General features: G+C 50.1%; 1 protein-coding gene across 1 annotated transcript; it reads left to right on the top strand.

The window, feature by feature from the left end:
• The first annotated feature begins 294 nt into the window (after window positions 1-294).
• Window positions 295-4,066, top strand: LOC123114817 (coleoptile phototropism protein 1). Its single transcript, XM_044536222.1, has 3 exons — window positions 295-1,318; window positions 3,123-3,455; window positions 3,540-4,066. The coding sequence occupies exons 1-3, from the start codon at window positions 323-325 to the stop codon at window positions 3,792-3,794; spliced, it is 1,584 nt and encodes a 527-aa protein (XP_044392157.1). The 5' UTR covers window positions 295-322; the 3' UTR covers window positions 3,795-4,066.
• The last annotated feature ends 15,044 nt before the right edge of the window (window positions 4,067-19,110 follow it).

Consider the following 19,110-nt stretch of genomic DNA (forward strand, 5'->3'; position numbering starts at 1 on the left):
ATTGATCAAAGGAGAGTGTTGAGAAATAAAAACATGTGATCAATTGTATGGGAGGGATGCCTCCCAGGAGGTGTCTGTTGGGGAAGAGGTGTCTCCCCAACACACCCCTTCACCATGTATATAAGTGGGTCTCCCACATTGCAGTGGAACTAGTGGATCATTTAAACTTTTCATGTGTCTCTTTTACTTTCACTCTATTATACTATCAATGAAAAAAAATTGGCTGTTCATTAAGAAGAATTAAGACTCAGCCCACACACACAAAAAAAAGAACTAGCTCCATGTAGTACAACACCACCGCGTGGCTACTACAACAAGTTTTATGGCACACACATCTCACCGCCCCGCAGACCGCTTGTTCCGAGTTCCAACAAAAGAGCTTGGGCTCAGCCTCAGTTTTGCACACCCGCGCAAAACGATGAATCCTCCATCGCCAACCCAATGCTCCAGCTCTCCGTCCCCGCACGCCACCGTCGAGCCTACCGGCGCCCATTATTCCTCGCCGGACCCAAGGCGCTCCTTAACCGCCGAGGGCACGCCCCCGCGTGGTGCCAGCGACGACGCGTGCGTCGCCATCAGTGACGTCGACGCCTTCGCGCGCACCATCGCCGCCATCCGGTCCAAGCCCCAGGCGGCGGCGGCGGCGGCGGCAGCCTCGCCCTCCTCCGACCACCTCGCCTCCGTGCTGTCCCACTACGCGGCCAGGTGGCTCCCGGATGTTGCCGCCTCGTCCCCCTCGGGGCGCTTCCAGCTGCCCCCGGAGAGCCCCACCGCCACGTGGCTCAAGAAGCGGCTCCTGCTCGAGTCCCTCGTCGCCGCGCTCCCGCCCGACGACGCCGCCGGCGAAGACAGGGACGACGGCATTGCGTGCGACTTCCTCCTCCGCCTGCTCCGCGCCGGGAGCATGGTGGGCGCCGACGCGGCGCTGCTGGGAGACCTCGAGGCCCGCGCGGCGCGGCGTCTCGACCAGGCGTCGCTCGGCGCCGTCATGATCCCGGCGTTCGGCCTGCAGGGGGTTGCCCGCGATCGCCACCACCATACGACGACGACGACGACGACGCGCCCGCCGTGCGCGACGCTGCTGGACGTGCCCCTTGTGCTTCGTCTGGTGCGCGGGTTCCTGCGGGAGGGCGCCAAGGCGGGCGGCGGCGGCGCGGCGGCCGCCAGGGTGGCGAAGCTGGTAGACGCGTACCTCTCCGAGGCGGCGCTAGAGGCCGGGTTGCGGCCGGCGGAGTTCGAGGAGCTCGCGCGCGCCGTGCCAGCGTACGCCCGCGCCGCCGACGACGGACTGTACCGCGCCGTGGACACCTACCTTAAGGTAAATGCGGCGTCTCTGCTTGGTTAAACATGTTTCTGCCGTGTCTTGTTAGTTAATCTCAACCGTACATCGTCATGGCAGTGATTCCATCATACTCCTACGTCCTGTTAGAATAAACGGTCTCGCGCCATGCTCTTCAGTCTGCACGCGTGCCATTGATCTTTAGAACTTTCAGCAGAAATGGAATCATTGACGTGTTGATAAAAAAAGTAAGCAGCACTACAACGTTGCTGCCAGTTTAATAGTAGTACCGCACTCCCTCGATTTTTTCACAGTATATTTGCTCAAAGTTGAGATAGTACATGAACTATCTCAATAAACAAGGTAATACGTACTCCAAAGAGAATATATAACGCACAGAAATGGAGTACTATATTATCTGACAATCTCAATTAAACTAGTAGTATCTGACAATCTCAATTAAACTAGTAGTAGTACGGTACGTAGTAGTATCTCTTCCCCACTTGGGATCTACTAACAGTCGCTACTATCAAAAATTGGCTCTAATGTTTTGACATGCCAATAATTGGTAGTAATACCAGATTTTTTTTTTGCGGGGTAGTAATACCAGAAATTGCTAATAGTAAGTAGTTGACAACTTTTTTAGAGGTTGATACGGCCATTTGGTATCCATCCAATATTCCAATTGCTAGTCAATTTGTTGCTCCAAGGCGCGAGGTCAAAACTGGAGCATTGCACTGTAGTCAGTGTAGCTGATGCCTGATGCTGATGGTGAGGCAAATCATTCGAGGATGGCATGGCATGGCATGCATATGTATGCAAGTTCTGTGGTTCCCTTTTCCACCAGCCAGCCGTTGGCTTTGTCGATGTGATATGCCGAAAAGGCAACTCCAATAGGACAGTCTCTCACAGGGCGTGCACGTGGTTCCATGCATGGGAGCTGTATACGTTGGCCGATGTGACTGTGTTGGACGCATGCATGCTATGCTCGAGGTAAAGGAAAAATGCAAGGCTGGAAGTACACCCATGTTTCTGTGCGTTTGACCATAGTAATTCAGGTTGGACCGTATCATACGCACATGATACAGTAGTATTACCTCCGTGATGGTTTATTAGTTCCTTTGTAATTTACATCAAATTTTGATTAAATTTTAACTAACAAAATATTAATACATGTCAACAATAATTATATTGTTAAATTAGTATTTGAACGTGGTTTTCAAAAATATATTTTTTGTGACATGCATGAACATTTTGGCTTTGCGCTCAGAGCGACAAAGCATGCACGAGTTCCTCACTAGTACTAGAATTTTGTTCTAGTCATGCCACTAGCATATTTAGATCCAAAAATTTTCATTAAAAATAATATTTTAATACATTTTTTTACTCTTTGATCAAACAAAGAAAACCATTATGTTTTGCACCAAAATCCTTTAGCTTTTTATAAAAAGGTGGGTTATATGTTTCATTTCTGAATAGTGTACCAACACCCTAGTTCCCCACACGGCCACCCGTTCCTGTGGGATCCTTCTCTTCGTTTGTCCTTGGCAAGATGAGATTAGGGCCCATCCGCTCAGATCTACACCTACCCGTTTGTACCATCTCCAACAATGCACAGTCTAGTCACACCAGAAAGAAAGTAAAGAAATATCTTGGTTTTTGGACTCGCAGTGGTACTTCGTAGGTACTTGGCGAGAGCTGGGTTTCACAATGATTTTTATTATCTGCCCTTGCACATGGATGAAGAGACCTGAGTATGTTGGTGATACACGACTACACGAGTTGCGCTCGGGGTCCTGTCCGTGCCGTTGATTCTGATGGCTCTGAGACGTGTGACGTGCAGGCGCACCCGCACTCCAGCAAGGAGGAGCGCCGGTCGCTGTGCCGGCTGATCGACGCGCGCAAGCTGTCGACGGAGGCGGCGGCGCACGCCGTGCAGAACGACCGCCTTCCGGTGCGCTGCGTGGTCCAGGTGCTCTTCTCCGAGCACGGCAGCAAGCTCAGCCGCCTCGCCGACTGGAGCGGCTCCTTCCGCTCCCTGCAGAACAGGAGCCCCGGCGCCCTTGATCTCACCTCCTCCTCCTCCTCCGCCGCCGCCCGGTGCCCGTCCAAGCGCGAGGTCGTCTCGCAGCACCACGAGCTCCGTCGCCTCCGCGAGGACGTCTCTCGGCTCCAGGTCTGTACATTCTGTGTGCATCCGCATGCTTCGTCAATCTTTCGGGTCGACGTTGGTTGCTCACGTCTTGATGCGTGCGTGCAGGTGCAATGCCACGCGCTGCAGGCGCAGGTGGAGCGGCTGACCTCCGACAGGCGGCGGCGGGGGCTGTTCAAGTGGGGGGCGTTCCTGTTCGGTGGCGGCGGCGGCGCGGACGCGACGAGGGTGGACGACTCCGACAGCGGCATGGAAAGGACGCCGCTCAGCGGGTCCAAGAAGGCCCGCGCTGCCGCAGCCGCCGCGTTGACGCCCGCGACGGGCACGCCCACGGTGGCGAGGTGGCGCAGGTCACACTCGTGAATGCGACTGGTACCAGCAGAAAAGCTACGTGCCCGTGCCGGCCATCTGGTCAAGCGAAAATGTTTGTATGGACTGGTTTTGTTTGGTTTGGAATCTTAACGACACTTTTGTCGTTTTAGCTCGATCTTAGTTTTTTTTCTTTTTAGAAACAGCTCGATCCTTGCTGTGAAACTAACGCTGCGCTTTCCTTCAGAGGGGTCGTTATAACAGTCTTGCTAAGTCTCGTTATCTGTGGGATCTTGCATTGAGATCCGTGTAAAATTTTCTTTCCAGTTTTTTCTTCTCTATTGCATGTTATATCAGTTCAGTGGAGTGAATTGCAAGAAAACCCACATTTGGGGCTTATCTTGCAGAAAACAACTTGGTTGCTAATCATGTGCAAAATCCACCGCGGATTCAGTAACAGTGTTGCAGATTGCACTAAACAAGTGATTTCGCGCGGTTGAAGGCGTTTCCGACAGGTGGGGCCCAATATGCGTGACGTGGCGTAACAGACGCGGTGACGGCGCCGTTTGCGCGTACATCTGGTCGAGCCGGACCGACCGACCGACGGCGCCCGACCAAACCAGATCTGCTCCGTCCTCTCCCTCCAGCTCCAATCCATGGCGACGACGAAACCTGGCGGCGTGGACGGCGGCGGGGGAGTTGCTGCCGGTGGGGATGCTCCGGGCGGCGGTGCTGGAGATGCACCGGAGTTCTGCGGGAGCTCCAATCCCTCAAGCGCGCTGCCTCTTCCCCAACCGCCGTCGCCGCCAAAGTCGTTGGAATACGCGGCGGCTACTGCGTTCGCCCAGGCAGTGAAGGCCAATCCGACGGGCAGCCACCATTTTGCCTCCTCCTTCGGCTGAGTGGAGTAAGTCATCCTCCTCCTCCCTTGTCATTTCCGCGATTTGTATTCTAGGGTTAGGGTTGTAGTGTTAGGGTTCTATGGTTGGTGTTCTTGGGTAGTTGTAGTACGGTTAAGGTTGTAGTGTTAGGGTTCTAGCATTAGGGTTAGTGTTAGCTGTTAACGGAATTTTCAATAAACTGTTAACTATGTACTGAATTTATTGAACACTGTTAAATGCATTTTATCTGAATTTGTAGCTTGGATGATGAAGAATGGGAAGTGAGGTTCTATTTCCTAGACAGAGATAACTTGGAAAGAACAATCTGTTTATCAGACATAACCTTCTGGAATCTCATTGCCCTAATAGAGGTAGAAGGCTATAGTTTAAGGGATTTTATGTATTATGTTAGAGATTCAGGAGTTGGTGTGTGAGGAATGGAAGAATTAACTGATGATGACAAGGTGGAAGAAATGTTGGATGACATAGCTAGGAAAGGAAAGAATGTTGTTAACATTACAGTTATGAGAAGTGATGCACCTAGACCAGTTGATTTGAACATTGGTCATGCTTATGAAGAGCAGGTTCCTTTGTCAGAAATAGGTGTACCAGTTGTCTATGAGGTAGACAATTCAGGAGTTCTTTTCCCCAGTCCAGTGAAACCCCAACCACTGCCAGTCCAAGTAGTGAACACACAGGAGAGCTCTTGTTTGTTGAAGCAAAAGGGCCGAAGTGAACCTGAGTTTGCTTTAGACAATGGTAATGAGAGGCATGAGTATTTCATGGAGACAGACCAAGAGCAAGAGCACATTGAGCAGATGATGGAGCAGAAAAGAAATGAAGAAATTCAGAGGTACAGGAACATGATATAAAGAGAGAAGTACAAGGCAGCAAAAAGAAAACTCCCACAGCTGCTTGCTGAGGAGTTCACTGATAGTGAAAGTGGGGATGAAGATCTTGAAGATGAGAACATATTGGCAAGGTTGGAGGCAATGAAGAGGCATAGGGATGATCCACTACATCACTTTGAAGGAGACACTGATGTAGAAGAGCTATATGGACCAGATGAGGAGGAGGAGGAGGAGAATGAAGGAAGAGATGAAGAGGAAGGACAGGAGGAGCAACTAGATGAGGGCTTGAGAGGAGGAAGCAGTGTAGGAGGAAGCAGTGCAGGAGGTAGCAGCAGCACAGGAGGAAGTAAGAGGAGGGGGAAGGGGCCAACAACAAGATCCCATGCAAGTTTGGATCAAATCATAGAGCAAGACTGGGCACCTTCATCTGATGAGGAGAGCAACCCAGGTGACTTAAGTCAGGAAGAGAATGATTGTGCTCAGCTTCCACCATTTAAGCTACCAAATGGTAGGAAGAGCAGGGCCAAAAAGAATAAAGTTAGGGTTTGGTATGATGAGGAGAGGGAAAACCCACAAGAACAATTTGTCAAGCAACTTTGTTTCCTAGATGTCCAGCAGTTCAGGAGGGCACTCCTTACATTTCACATCTCACAAAACAAAAACTACTCATTTCATAGGAATTGCTCAGATAGAGTTATTGTAGTTTGCAGTACAGATGACTGTCCTTTTTTCATTGCTGCTTCCCAAATTGCACATGAGAAGACATTTTGCATGAAGAAAATGAACTTGTATCACAGCTGTCCTGCTGTTGGAGAGAGCACCAAAGTCACTGCAAAATGGTTGGCACATGAGTGTGAGCAACAGTTAAGATCTGACATAAACACACCAGTCCAGGCAATAATTGACAATTTGAAGAAAAAACATGGAATTGAAGTGTCCATTCACATGGCCTACAGGGCAAGGAAAGCAGCTAAGGAAGTTGTCCAAGGAGATGAGAGGGCACAATACACTAGGATAAGGGATTACCTCTAAGCTGTGCTGGATACCAATCCTGGAAGTAGATGCATTGTGACAACAAAGCATTTAAAGCTTCATCCTAGCAAAAACCCTAGATTTGATGGCTTGTTCATGTGCCTCAATGCTTGCAAAGAGGGCTTCCTAAATGGTTGTAGACCCTTCATAGGTACTTGCATAATTATTTTCCCAACATATTTGCCATTGCTTTTGTTTATGTTTGGTGCTAATGTGTTATGTTTGGTTGTAGGTGTTGATGGTTGCTTTGTTAAGTTGACAACAGGGCAACAAATATTGGCTGCAACTGGAAGAGATGGTAATAACAACATCTTTCCCATTACATTTGCTATTGTTGACAAGGAGGACATTGCCAGCTGGTCTTGGTTTCTAACCCAGCTCAAGTATGCTCTTGGTGGTGAGTCAGGGAAGTATGGCAAGTACACTATCATATCTGATAGACAAAAGGTACCTCATACATCATAATTCTTATTTTTACTGAAGTTTTACCATGCTTAGTACAAGCAGCCTTCTTTCATGTCAAATAGTGTGTTGTTATACTATATTTTGAACACTAGTTATTTAAACAGGGCCTTCTTAAAGCCATAAACAATGTCTTCCCAAATTGCCCTCAAAGATACTGCCTTAGACATATTTATCAGAACTTTCAAATAGCTAGCTTTAGAGGTGAAGAGTTAAAGAAGTATATGGATCAGGCTAGTTATTCATATACCGAGCATGGTTTTGAACAAGCAATGGAAGGCATGAAAAGAGAGCGTGAGGCAGCTTGGAAATGGCTTAGAAAGATACCCAAGCATACATGGGCTAGACATGCCATGGACAAGAATTGTAAAACTGATTTGGTTGTTAACAATATTAGTGAAGTGTTCAACAAAATGGTACTTGATGTGAGAGGGAAACCAATTAAAACCATGGTTGATGGCATCAGAACAAAATTGCTAGTTAAGTTCAATGCCAATAGGACCAGGACTGAGACAGCCAAGTGGCAGATATGCCCAACATATGCTGAGAAGCTAGAAGAAGCAAAACACCATGCTAGATATTGTCAGTCAATCAAAGTAGGACCTGATCTATACCAGGTTAGCAGTGGAGAAAGCAGATATGCAGTTAATCTGCAAGTGCACACATGTGGGTGTAGCAAATGGGACATGACTGGTGTTCCTTGCAAGCATGGTGTTTCTGCAATTACAAGGCAAAACTTCATCCAGAAGATTTTGTTAGTGATTTCTTCAAGAAACCAATGTACCAAGCAGCCTACAATCCAATTGTGTATCCTGTGTCTGGGCCTAATCTATGGCCAAATACTGGGACCCCTGACATAGAGCCACCAGTTTTCAGAGACAAGCCAGGAAAGAAGCAGACTAAGAGGAGAAAGAATCCGTTTGAGAAGCCAGCTCCCAAAGACACTTCAAGGATGGCAACAATAACCTGCAGCAATTGCAACTTGACAAGGCATAGGTACACTAGCTGCCACAAAAATCTAAAGCCATCCCTAGCAATGAGAAGGAACCAACACCAGGTTAAATCTTGTTTATATATGTTGTCACTGCAGGTCAAATCTTTGTATATTTAATACTATGTTCTAATCTATCTATATGTTGTTATTGCAGGAAAACAGGAGAGTTGATGCACCAATGGCAGCTCCATCTGCTCCAGCAGCAGCAAGGGAAAGAGCTCCTTTTGCAACCAGTGCAACAGCAAGGACAGCTCCACCAGCAGCAAGGGCAAGAGCTCCAGCTGCAGCTAGGACTGCAACTAGGGCTATACCTAGGGCAGCTCCTTCTGCTCCTGCTCCAACAAGGCCAAGTTCATCTTCTGCTGCTGCTGATAGGCCTAGTTCATCTTCTGCTACTGCTGCTAGGTCAAGGGCAAAGAAAACATTCATACCACCAAGACTGTCAGGTACTGGAAGAGTGAGAAAGCCATCATACAAGATGTCTGAATGGTTCAATTGTTCTCAAGGCAGCAAGAAGTGATGTAATGTTGAAACATGTTTAATTCAGCCTTTTTTGGCTAGTTTGTGATGAAGAATATTAAGAATTTCATGTTGAAACCAGTTAAATCAAGTCCAAGTGGTGGACTATGTAATGTACCTAATGGTTGTCATGCACTATGATACTCTGGTTATGATGATGTGATGATGAACTTATTAGTTATGATGTTTTGCAAGAAGTTCTCATTCTGTTGTTGTGATGATGAACATAATTTCATTGTTGATATGATGATGATCTTAATTTTTTAAATCCAAAAAAATTGCACATAAATAAAAACCCTAAGAAGTTACTGACATATTATTTTTTAAAATCCAAAAAAATTGCACAAAAATAGTTTGGCCTGGGGATCGAACCCAGGACGAGTGGGTAGTAACCAGGGGTTCAATACCAATAGGATAGTGCTAGTGATGTTGTTTTAGTAGCATCCGCAACTTTACTTATATTTAGTTAGGTACGTTGAGGCCGGCAGCGTGCGTTAAGGCTGGCAGCGTGGTGAACGTCTGTTTTGTATAACTAGTCATTTCGGTTTCTGCCTTTAATATGTGTCCGCCTACCGCTCGACGCCCGCACCGCCCACTCCTCTTCCCCTCTCTCCCGTCGAAACCACCGCCAACAGCCACCCCCACCGCCGTCGCCATGGAGTGGCAGCTGGCCATCGAAGAGCTCGCCGGCAACAACCACAAGATGCGCGCGCAGTACAGGGAGATCGCGCGCTGGTTCCCCAGCCTGGCGATGCTGAGGAACCATGCCCGCGGCCTGGTGAAGGTGATGACACATGCCGAAAGGCAGCATGCATTCCCTGCCGGCAGCACCATCCCGCCGGCGACCATTCTCCTGTGGGCGATGCGCGAGGTGCAGCGCTCCCCCGACCCCAGGCAGCGCGCCTGTTGGTGGATGTACCGCTCATCCACCACGCCGCCGGTCGCCGCGGATACATCACCGACGCCGTCCTCGCTCTTCCAGCCCCCATCAACAACGCCTACTGGGAGAGGCGCAATCCATGGGTGCTCCGGCCAGACGACAACTCTGGCACCGAGTCCGAGTCCTCTGACGACTACGACTCTGACGAATCTGACGACTACTCCTCCTACTCCTCTGACGACGAGGTGGACGAGGTCATCGTACTCTCCTCCGACTCCTCCGACGACGAGCCTGATGTGCAGCTCCTAGCGCCCGTCCTCCACGCTGTCGAGGGGCAGAAGAATAGCCCAATTGATGTGGATAAGCTGCCGGAGGTCGCCGACAACCAAGAGCTCGTCGTTGTCAAGCAAGAAGAGGAGGGCGGCGGTGAAGAGGTGGTGGAGCCAGCACCGTCCAAGAAGAAGAGGGCGGCGGTGAACAACAATGAAGTGCGGTGCTCCCAATGCCTGAAGATGCTGAAGAAGGAGGAGTGACATGCTGTCTTCAGTTTCGTCAGAAGAAGAAAAAGTTCAGTTTCGTCAGTATGTTAGCATGCCAGTTCTATCTATGTCAGTATGAACTTGCTATCTATGTTAGGCTATATATGCAGGTACTATCTATGTCAGTTCTATCTATGTTAGTATGAACTTGCTATCTATGTCAGGCTATTTATGCAGGTACTATATATGTATGCCAGCAGTATTATGTTAGTATGCCAGGTACAAACTGAACTTAATCCAACATGATAATTAATGACAAACATAGTACTCTCACAAACAAGATACAATCCAAGGTTCACCACAATAAAGCTTAACACATTCCAAGCTTTCCTTCATAGCTAGTACAAAAGACATCATTGACACACATGGTCAGACAACAACACAACTTAGTCCTCATCACAAATAGTCTTGATCTGGTGAAGCTTCCTCTTGTTGCTATCACCTGCTGTCTTCAGCTCAACAATGCAGGAAGCAAGAGTGCTCTTCTCCATGGTCAACTTCTCCTTCAGTTTCATCAGCTCAGCAATGCAACAATCCAGCTTATCCTTCTCTTTCTTCAGGTCATCCTTCTCTTTCTTCAGGTCAGCATAGCAGATCTCCAACATCCTCTTATTAGAGCTCAACTTTTCCTTCTCTTTAAGATGGTTGAATTTCAAATTCCTAATGACATTGGCTTGAGCTACATGAATTTGCTTTAACTGGACAACAACAACCTTCAATTTCTTGATCTCAGCATCCTTTGTCATGCTGCTTTCCACACTCACTGAAATGTTCTCAGCATCATTCTTCTGGTTTACCTCAGGCTGGCTATCCTTATAATCTAATAGGTTGTTCACATCTTCAACAAGCTTCTCATATGTCTCATGCAACTCTTTTTTCTGCTGTGTGAGATTGTGTACAACGCTTGAATGCTCCAGGCATGCTGAGGGAGTTCCGGACTAGGGGGTGTCCGGATAGCCGAACTATCATCATCGGCCGGACTCCAAGACTATGAAGATACAAGATTGAAGACTTCGTCCCGTGTCCGGATGGGACTTTCCTTGGCGTGGAAGGCAAGCTTGGCGATACGAATATGTAGATCTCCTACCATTGTAACCGACTTTGTGTAACCCTAGCCCTCTCCGGTGTCTATATAAACCGGATGGCTTTAGTCCATAGGACGAACAATAATCATACCATAGGCTAGCTTCTAGGGTTTAGCCTCCTTGATCTCGTAGTAGATCCACTCTTGTAACACACATCATCAATATTAATCAAGCAGGACGTAGGGTTTTACCTCCATCAAGAGGGCCTGAACCTGGGTAAAACATCGTGTCCCTTGTCTCCTGTTATCATCCGCCTAGACGCACAGTTCGGGACCCCCTACCCGAGATCCGCCGGTTTTGACACCGACATTGGTGCTTTCATTGAGAGTTCCTCTATGTCGTCACCGATAGGCTCGATGGCTTCTTCGACCATCATCAATGACGCAGTCCAGGGTGAGACTTTTCTCCCCGGACAGATCTTCGTATTCGGCGGCTTCGCACTGCGGGCCAATTCGCTTGGTCATCTGGAGCAGATCGAAAGCTACGCCCCTGGCCGTCAGGTCAGATTTGAAAGTTTGAACTTCACGGCGGACATCCGCGGGGACTTGATCCTCGATGGATTCGAGCCACAGCCGAGCGTGCCGCACTGTCACGGCGAGCATGATTTAGCTCTGCAGCCGGACAGTACCCTGGAGGCCGCACTCGAACCCGCTCCGATCTTCAATTCGGAGCCGGCTGCGCAGATCGAGGAGGGATGGCTAGACACCGCCTCGGGGGCTGCAACCTCTACAGCGATAGAGCCGAACACTGACCTTGTCCCTCATAGAGCTCGTGACTCCGAGGTGCCGGACTCCTCGCTGGACTCCAAACCTCCCGCGCCCCCTCCGATCGAATCCGATTGGGCGCCGATCATGGAGTTCACCGCAGCGGACATCTTTCAACACTCACCTTTTGGCGACATCTTGAGTTCGCTAAAGTATCTCTCGTTATCAAGAGAGCCCTGGCCAGACTGCGGTCAGGACGGTTGGGATGCGGATGACGAAGAAATTCAAAGCCCACCCACCACCCACTTGGTAGCCGCTGTCGACGATCTAACCGACATGCTAGACTATGACTCCGAAGACATCGACGGTATGGACGAAGATGCCGGAGATGACCAAGAACCAGCACCTACTGGGCATTGGAAAGCCACCCCAACTCACGACGTATACATGGTGGATACACCAAAGGGAAGCAATAATGAGGAAAAACGGGACATGGCGAAGGACAACTCCCCCAACAAACAACCAAAACGGCGACACAAGCGCCGCTCGAAGACCGGCCTCGATAAAAACGGCACCCATACGGACCCGGCCCTAGAGCAGGGCGAAGCAGTGGACGACGCACATGTCAACAAGCAGCCAGCCGGACATGAACTGGACAAGCAACCCATCCCCGGCGAAGATGATCTCACATCACCAAAGCATACGAATCTTCACAAAAGGCTCGTCGCCACTGCAAGAAGTTTGAAGAAGCAAAAGCGGAAGCTCAAAACAGCGGAGGACGCACTCAGAATTAGATGGAGCAAAGTACTCAATAGTGCAGATAAACATGGCGCTAGTCACCAGACAAAGAGCTACCCGAAGCGCAAGCTGTTGCCCGAATTTGACAAGGAGGCCTTAGAGCCCCCGCAGTCAAAAAAGAAAGAAGCCGCCTGGCCGGATAGACGACCAGACGACAGGCCAAGAGCAACAAGGGGCACCACACACAAGCCGGCACACGATCAGCATAAAGATCCTCGGAAAAAGGACGACCCAGTCAGATATATTTATGGGCCAAAAAAGAAGACTCCAGGAAGCAGCATAACCCGCCGAGCATTTGAAGACAACGACACACCCAAATACAGGGGCGCCGCACACCCACTATGTTTCACCGACGAGGTACTGGATCATGGATTTCCAGCGGAATTCAAACCCGTAAACATAGAAGCATATGACGGAACAACAGACCCCGGAGTCTGGATTGAGGATTACATCCTACACATACATATGGCCAGAGGAGACGATCTCCATGCCATAAAATACCTACCCCTCAAGCTCAAAGGGCCAGCTCGGCATTGGCTTAAAAGCCTCCCAGAAAATACCATTGGAAGTTGGGAAGAGCTTGAGGATACGTTTCGAGCAAATTTTCAGGGGACCTATGTCCGCCCTCCGGATGCAGACGATTTAAGTCACATAACTCAACAATCCAGAGAGTCAGCACGCAAATTCTAGAACAGGTTCCTCACTAAAAAGAACCAAATAGTAGACTGTCCGGACGCTGAAGCCTTAGCAGCCTTTAAACACAACGTCCGAGACGAATGGCTTGCCAGACACCTCGGCCAGGAAAAACCAAGAACAATGACCGCACTAACAAGCCTCATGACCCGCTTTTGCGCGGGGGAAGACAGCTGGCTGGCTAGATGCAGCACCAGCGACCCGAGTACATCCGAAGTCAGGGATGGAAATGGGAAATCACGACGCAGAAAAGATCAGCGCCGGAATAAGGAAAATGGCCCGAATAGTACGACAGTCAATGCCGGATTCAAAAGCTCTCGGCCGAACAACAAAACACCGTCCCTCAAGGACAACAGTGACGAGCTATCCAACCTAAATAAGATTCTGGATAGACTATGTCAAATACATGGTACCTCCGGGAAGCCTGCAAATCATACCCACAGAGATTTTTGGGTCTTCAAACAGTCCGGCCGACTTAATGCCGAATGCAAGGGGCTCGACACACCAAGCGAAAGTGACGAAACCCAAAAGCAGCACTCCGGAAAACAGAAGACTTTTCCACTAGAAGTCAAAACAGTGAACTCACTTCATGTGATAACACGAAAAGACAACGCGGCACCTGCAATACCAGGACACCGCCCGCAGAATGGGGTAGACCCTACCAAAATTTGCCGTAGCAGCACTTCCTTCAAAGGAGTGACGCCAGGCCTTTAAGCCAATTATACAGGCTCTGTACCACTAGAGGTTGTGTTCGGTTCATCCGACAACCTCCATCGCGAAAAGCTCACTCTCCATCGCCCCATTCAAACAGTAGCCCTTAAGCACTACTGGGGCGCGCAGCTATCGCCAGCCCTAATGCAATACCACATTACGCGTTTTTTACGCTTAAGAATGCCCGGTCAACGTGGCATAATTTCATTAAAAAATAACTCCGAGTGTTCCTCGACCACGGAGAACGTGAGACTGCTTCGACAACCACACACTAATCAGACCTTGTGGGACAAAGCCCCTAAAAACAAGTCATTCAGACATCGGACATGGTTAGGCGAGTCCGGCAAGGGGCTTCCCAGCCGCATATCCCCTTTATAAGGGGCCGCGTGTATAAATGATGAGAGCCAATAAAGCTCAATTTTCTTCCCTTTATTCTATTTTAATACAACTTCTGCACGATATTTCTTGGAAACTAAGTCCTTCTCTTTTACAGATGAAGCACGTGCTACACCCGTCCAGGATACAGCACAACGGAGACACAGGCGCAGACGTGTAGCAGGGACCCGTTGCAAGGATTCTTTTCAGATTAAGACCCTGCGTAAACCTTTCTTACTGTCTCTTGTTGATACACATCCCCCGGTTTCCCATCATAGCCGAGGAGGAGGCTGGCGTTTTGGCATCGGCCACGTCAGAAGTTCCCGCCTGTACCTGGACACTAGGGGCTTAGGGCGTCTCGAGTTAGGCCTTATATGCATCAGCTCCGAATCATGTCTTTGGTCAAATGTTGGGTTTGCCCGGCTCCTGTGTTTTGCTGCCTTACGTTCCGTATCATCGGCTAACGCGGCACCAGGAGAACTACTGCGATTGTGCCCCGGTTCGGCCGGGCGAGCACCTTAGTAGAGAAAGCCGAAAACTGACTGCCATGATATAGCAGAGACTGGTCAACCACTCGATCGACCATTGGAATGTTTAGAATTCCTCCGATTTGACGAAGGACAGCTTCCCGGTCAGGCACATACGCGCCCCGAAGTTCGGAGAAGAGCGGTACCGCTAGGGGCTATATAGTATCCCCACATTCGAGCTCCTATGGCTAAGTGAAAGTGATAAAGCATTATAGTCCGGTTGCCTAGTTTGCTACGCTATCACCTCCCTAAATGGACCAAGACGTTGGATTAAGTGTGAAAAAGCGCTTTTCTTTTTGCAAACACCCCCGCACCATGTGCGTGGGGGCTGAAGCCAAAGACTGCAACTTTCAGGTTATTCATACATATACGGCCGCACAGGAGATAGTTCAATACTTGAACACACAAGTATAAAAAGCTATTGCATTATAAACTTGATCTCAGAAATCATACATGTCATTCAAACATAACATCTTTCGAGCACTGCGACTCTATTAAACGAGTGCCCTGCAGGACTTCCTCAAAATAGTGCTCGGTGGGGAATCGGCTTCTGTCCGAACCCCGGGATGCAACAACGGTGGCATCCATCTCCGCCCAGTATGTCTTACCATGGGCGAGAGCCATCCGTGCACCTTCTATGCATGCCGACCGCTTCATCGCCCCAATACGCGGCACCGCCCCAAGGAATTGCTGCAACAAGCCAAAATAACTCTTCGGCTTGGGCCCTTTTGGCCACAGATGAGCGACTACATCCGTCATGGCAAGTCCAGACAATCTATTCAACTCAGCCCACTCAACCAGCCGATCACTCAACGGAAGTGGACGATCCGGACTATGGAATTGAGACCAGAAAAGCTCTTCCATTTCGTGATCCTTCTGGCTTCGAAAGTGCACGACTGCGTCCGCCGCACTCGCCGCCAAGTCCAGATAAGGATCCTCCGCACCGTACAATCGTCCCAGCTGAGCATACTTCGGATCCGTGAACTTCCTACGCAGCATAAAGGGCTTTCCAGCCACAATGTCTCCGAGCTGACGCAGTTCCTCCTTCATAGCCCGCATCGCACTACGGGCATCCTTGGCCTCGGCGTCGGCCTTCTTCAGGTCCTCTTGCTCCGCTCGGCGTTCTCTTTCAAGAACCTCCAGGCGGTCGGTAGCAACTTTTAATTTTGTGGCCATTCCGGCCATCTCCTCCCTGCTTCGGCAGTGAGCAGCCTTCTCGGCTTCTAGCTCTTCCGCTGCCTTCGAGGCAGCCGCCTCGCTTTTTCTGGCTTGCTCCTTGGCCCGAGCAAGTTCTGCTCGAAGGCCTTCCACAGCAGCAACATTATCTACATCAGGCATACAAATTGTAAGGAATGGGCGTTAGCTCCCTTACTAGGCGACCGCAGAGCAACCACATACCTTGTGACTCATCGAGTCGTTTATTGACCAGCGAGATGTCCGCATCCGCAACGTCGAGTTGCCTCTTCAGCTCGGCAAATCCATCAGTCCGGCTAGCCACCGAATGTTCCGCCACCTGCATAGGAACGACGACAATCTATAACTGAGATTATGATCCTTGGCACGCTGTCGCTTTCGACAGCATACCAAGTCTCAGGGGCTACTATCTATACAGGGCGCACTTCATGTGCAAAACTGTCAAAAGGTATGCCATTTTTTGCATACCTCAAATCCCGTCAGCAAACTTCCGACGACCTCACACAACCCGCTTTCGGCGGATGAGATCCTCTCAATCACCATACCCATTAATATGCGGTGATCTTCTGAGATGGACGCCCTCTTAAGCAAATCCTGGAGCTCCACCGGCCGTACTCCAATGGGTGCCGAACTCTCTGGCCCCGCCGGACTCGGGGAGACCCTCCGCGACGACACCTCAGGGTCGTCCGCCCCGCATGATGGGGCGGCAGATGGAGGCGTTTCGCTCTCCATCATCTCCGGACGAAGGTCTCCCGAAGATGAGCTGTGCTGAGATGGGCTGAGATCCGAACTACAAGGTGAAAACTTCGGTTACCCTTAGAAATTAAACATGGATGTCCACTATTACAAAATTCCCCCTTTTACTTACGGCTCGCTAGAGGGCTGATTCCTCCGAGGAGACAGTTCGGCCAGGGCTCTTCCCGGCACAGGACCTTCCGGTGCAGATTTCTTTCCCCGCTTTGAGGCCTTGGCCTCCGGGTCTTCGGAAGCGGTCCTCTTCTCCCCCTGGAAGGAGGGACTCTCGATTCCTCCCTTACTGAAAGCCTCCGTGGCTGAGGTGGTAGATCCCCTGTGCCCTTCTTCGCCCTCCTCCGAAGGTACAATCTCTAACATTTTGATTAACACGGGATCCTGCGTGGTCTCAGGGAGGGGGGCCGGACATCGTATCAGTTTTGCTTGCGCTATCCACTCCTGTCCAAGGGATAGCTGGTTAAAAGGCAAACCCACAGTAAATAAATGGACGATGTGTCTGGACACAGGGCTACTTACTTGAGTATCCGGGCGATTGCAGCTTAGGCCAGCATCCTCGGTCAATTCCGAACACATCTCTTGCGATCTGAAGAACAGTTTGTACATCTCCGCGGGTGTCAAACCCATGAAGTGTTGAAGAGCTCGTGGCCCCTCCGGATTAAATTCCCACAGGCGGAGGGGGCAACGTTTGCAGGGCAGTGGGCGCCGGATCAACATAACCTGTACCACTACGGCCAGATTGATCTCCCTTTCTTGGAGGCCTCGAATCCGGTCCTGCAACAGGGGAACGTCCTTGGACGGCCCCCAGTCACGCCCCTTGTCGACCCATGACGTCAGCCGTTATGGAGGGACCGAGCAGAAGACGGGCGGCGGCCTCTGCCTGCTGCCCCTGGGAGTGGTGATATAGAACCACTCCTGTTGCCACAAGCCGAGCTCCTCCTGAAAAGAGCCCTCGGGCCATGGAGCATCGGCCCTCTTACTTATAACCACCCCGCCGCACTCTGCCTGACGCCCCTCAATCACCTTCAGCTCCATGTTGAAGGTTTTGAGCCACAAGCCGAAGTGAGGGGTAGTGCGGAGGAAGGCTTCGCAGACGACAATGAATGATGAGATGTGGAGGATAGACTCCGGAGCCAAGTCATGGAATTCCAGCCCATAGTAAAACATGAGCCCCCTCACGAAGGGATCCGTCGGGAAGCCTAAACCCCGACGGAGGTGAGACACGAACACGACACTCTCGCCAAGCTCGGGAGTAGGAATAACTTGCCCTCGGGCAGGCAGCCTATGCGAAATCTCGTAGGTTAAGTACCTGGCGTCTCTTAGCTTTAGCACGTCCTCTTCCATGACGGAGGAGGGCATCCACTGGCCTCGTAGGTCGGGGCCGGACATTGTCGAAGATCGAAAGGTACCCGAATATGGAGCCCTGGGTGTTGGAACTCGGGGCGAGGGACGGATTCGATAGAGGATTGAAGGAAAAACGGGCCTTGGTCTCATTATAAAGAGGAAGAATACCAAGAGCCGTCCCCATGACCGTTTGGAACCCGCCTTCGATGGAGGGGGCGTTGCAATGGGCGCGGTTGGGTTACCCACGTCCGTATTGATGGGAATCCCGGAATAAGGGGAACACGATCTCTGCTTCGACAAGACGTGCCAAGGAAACCGCCTCGCTAAACGCGCTGAGGTGGAACAATAAAAATAATTTGAGTAAAGGCTTGGTAGTGGTGTGACGTCATGCCACAAAATACGTCAGCAGATTGAACTTGTGTAATATTATTCTCTCTACGGTGGTATGTGGAATTTATTTTGCAGAGCCGGACACTATCCTGGTGTTCACAATCTTCTATAAATTATTCGGAGGAAGAACCCGTCTTGCAATGCCGAAGACAACATGCGCGCCGGACTCGTCGTCATTGAAGCCTGGTTCAGGGGCTACTGAGGGAGCTCTGGACTAGGGGGTGTCCGGATAGCCGAACTATCATCATCGGCCGGACTCCAAGACTATGAAGATACAAGATTGAAGACTTCGTCCCGTGTCCGGATGGGACTTTCCTTGGCGTGGAAGGCAAGCTTGGCGATACGGATATGTAGATCTCCTACCATTGTAACCGACTTTATGTAACCCTAGCCCTCTCCGGTGTCTATATAAACCGGATGGCTTTAGTCCATAGGACGAACAACAATCATACCATAGGCTAGCTTCTAGGGTTTAGCCTCCTTGATCTCGTGGTAGATCCACTCTTGTAACACACATCATCAATATTAATCAAGAAGGACGTAGGGTTTTACCTCCATCAAGAGGGCCCGAACCTGGGTAAAACATCGTGTCCCTTGTCTCCTGTTACCATCCGCCTAGACGCATAGTTCGGGACCCCCTA

This window comes from Triticum aestivum, chromosome 1B, assembly GCF_018294505.1.
Source record: "Triticum aestivum cultivar Chinese Spring chromosome 1B, IWGSC CS RefSeq v2.1, whole genome shotgun sequence".
Lineage (NCBI taxonomy): Eukaryota > Viridiplantae > Streptophyta > Magnoliopsida > Poales > Poaceae > Triticum > Triticum aestivum.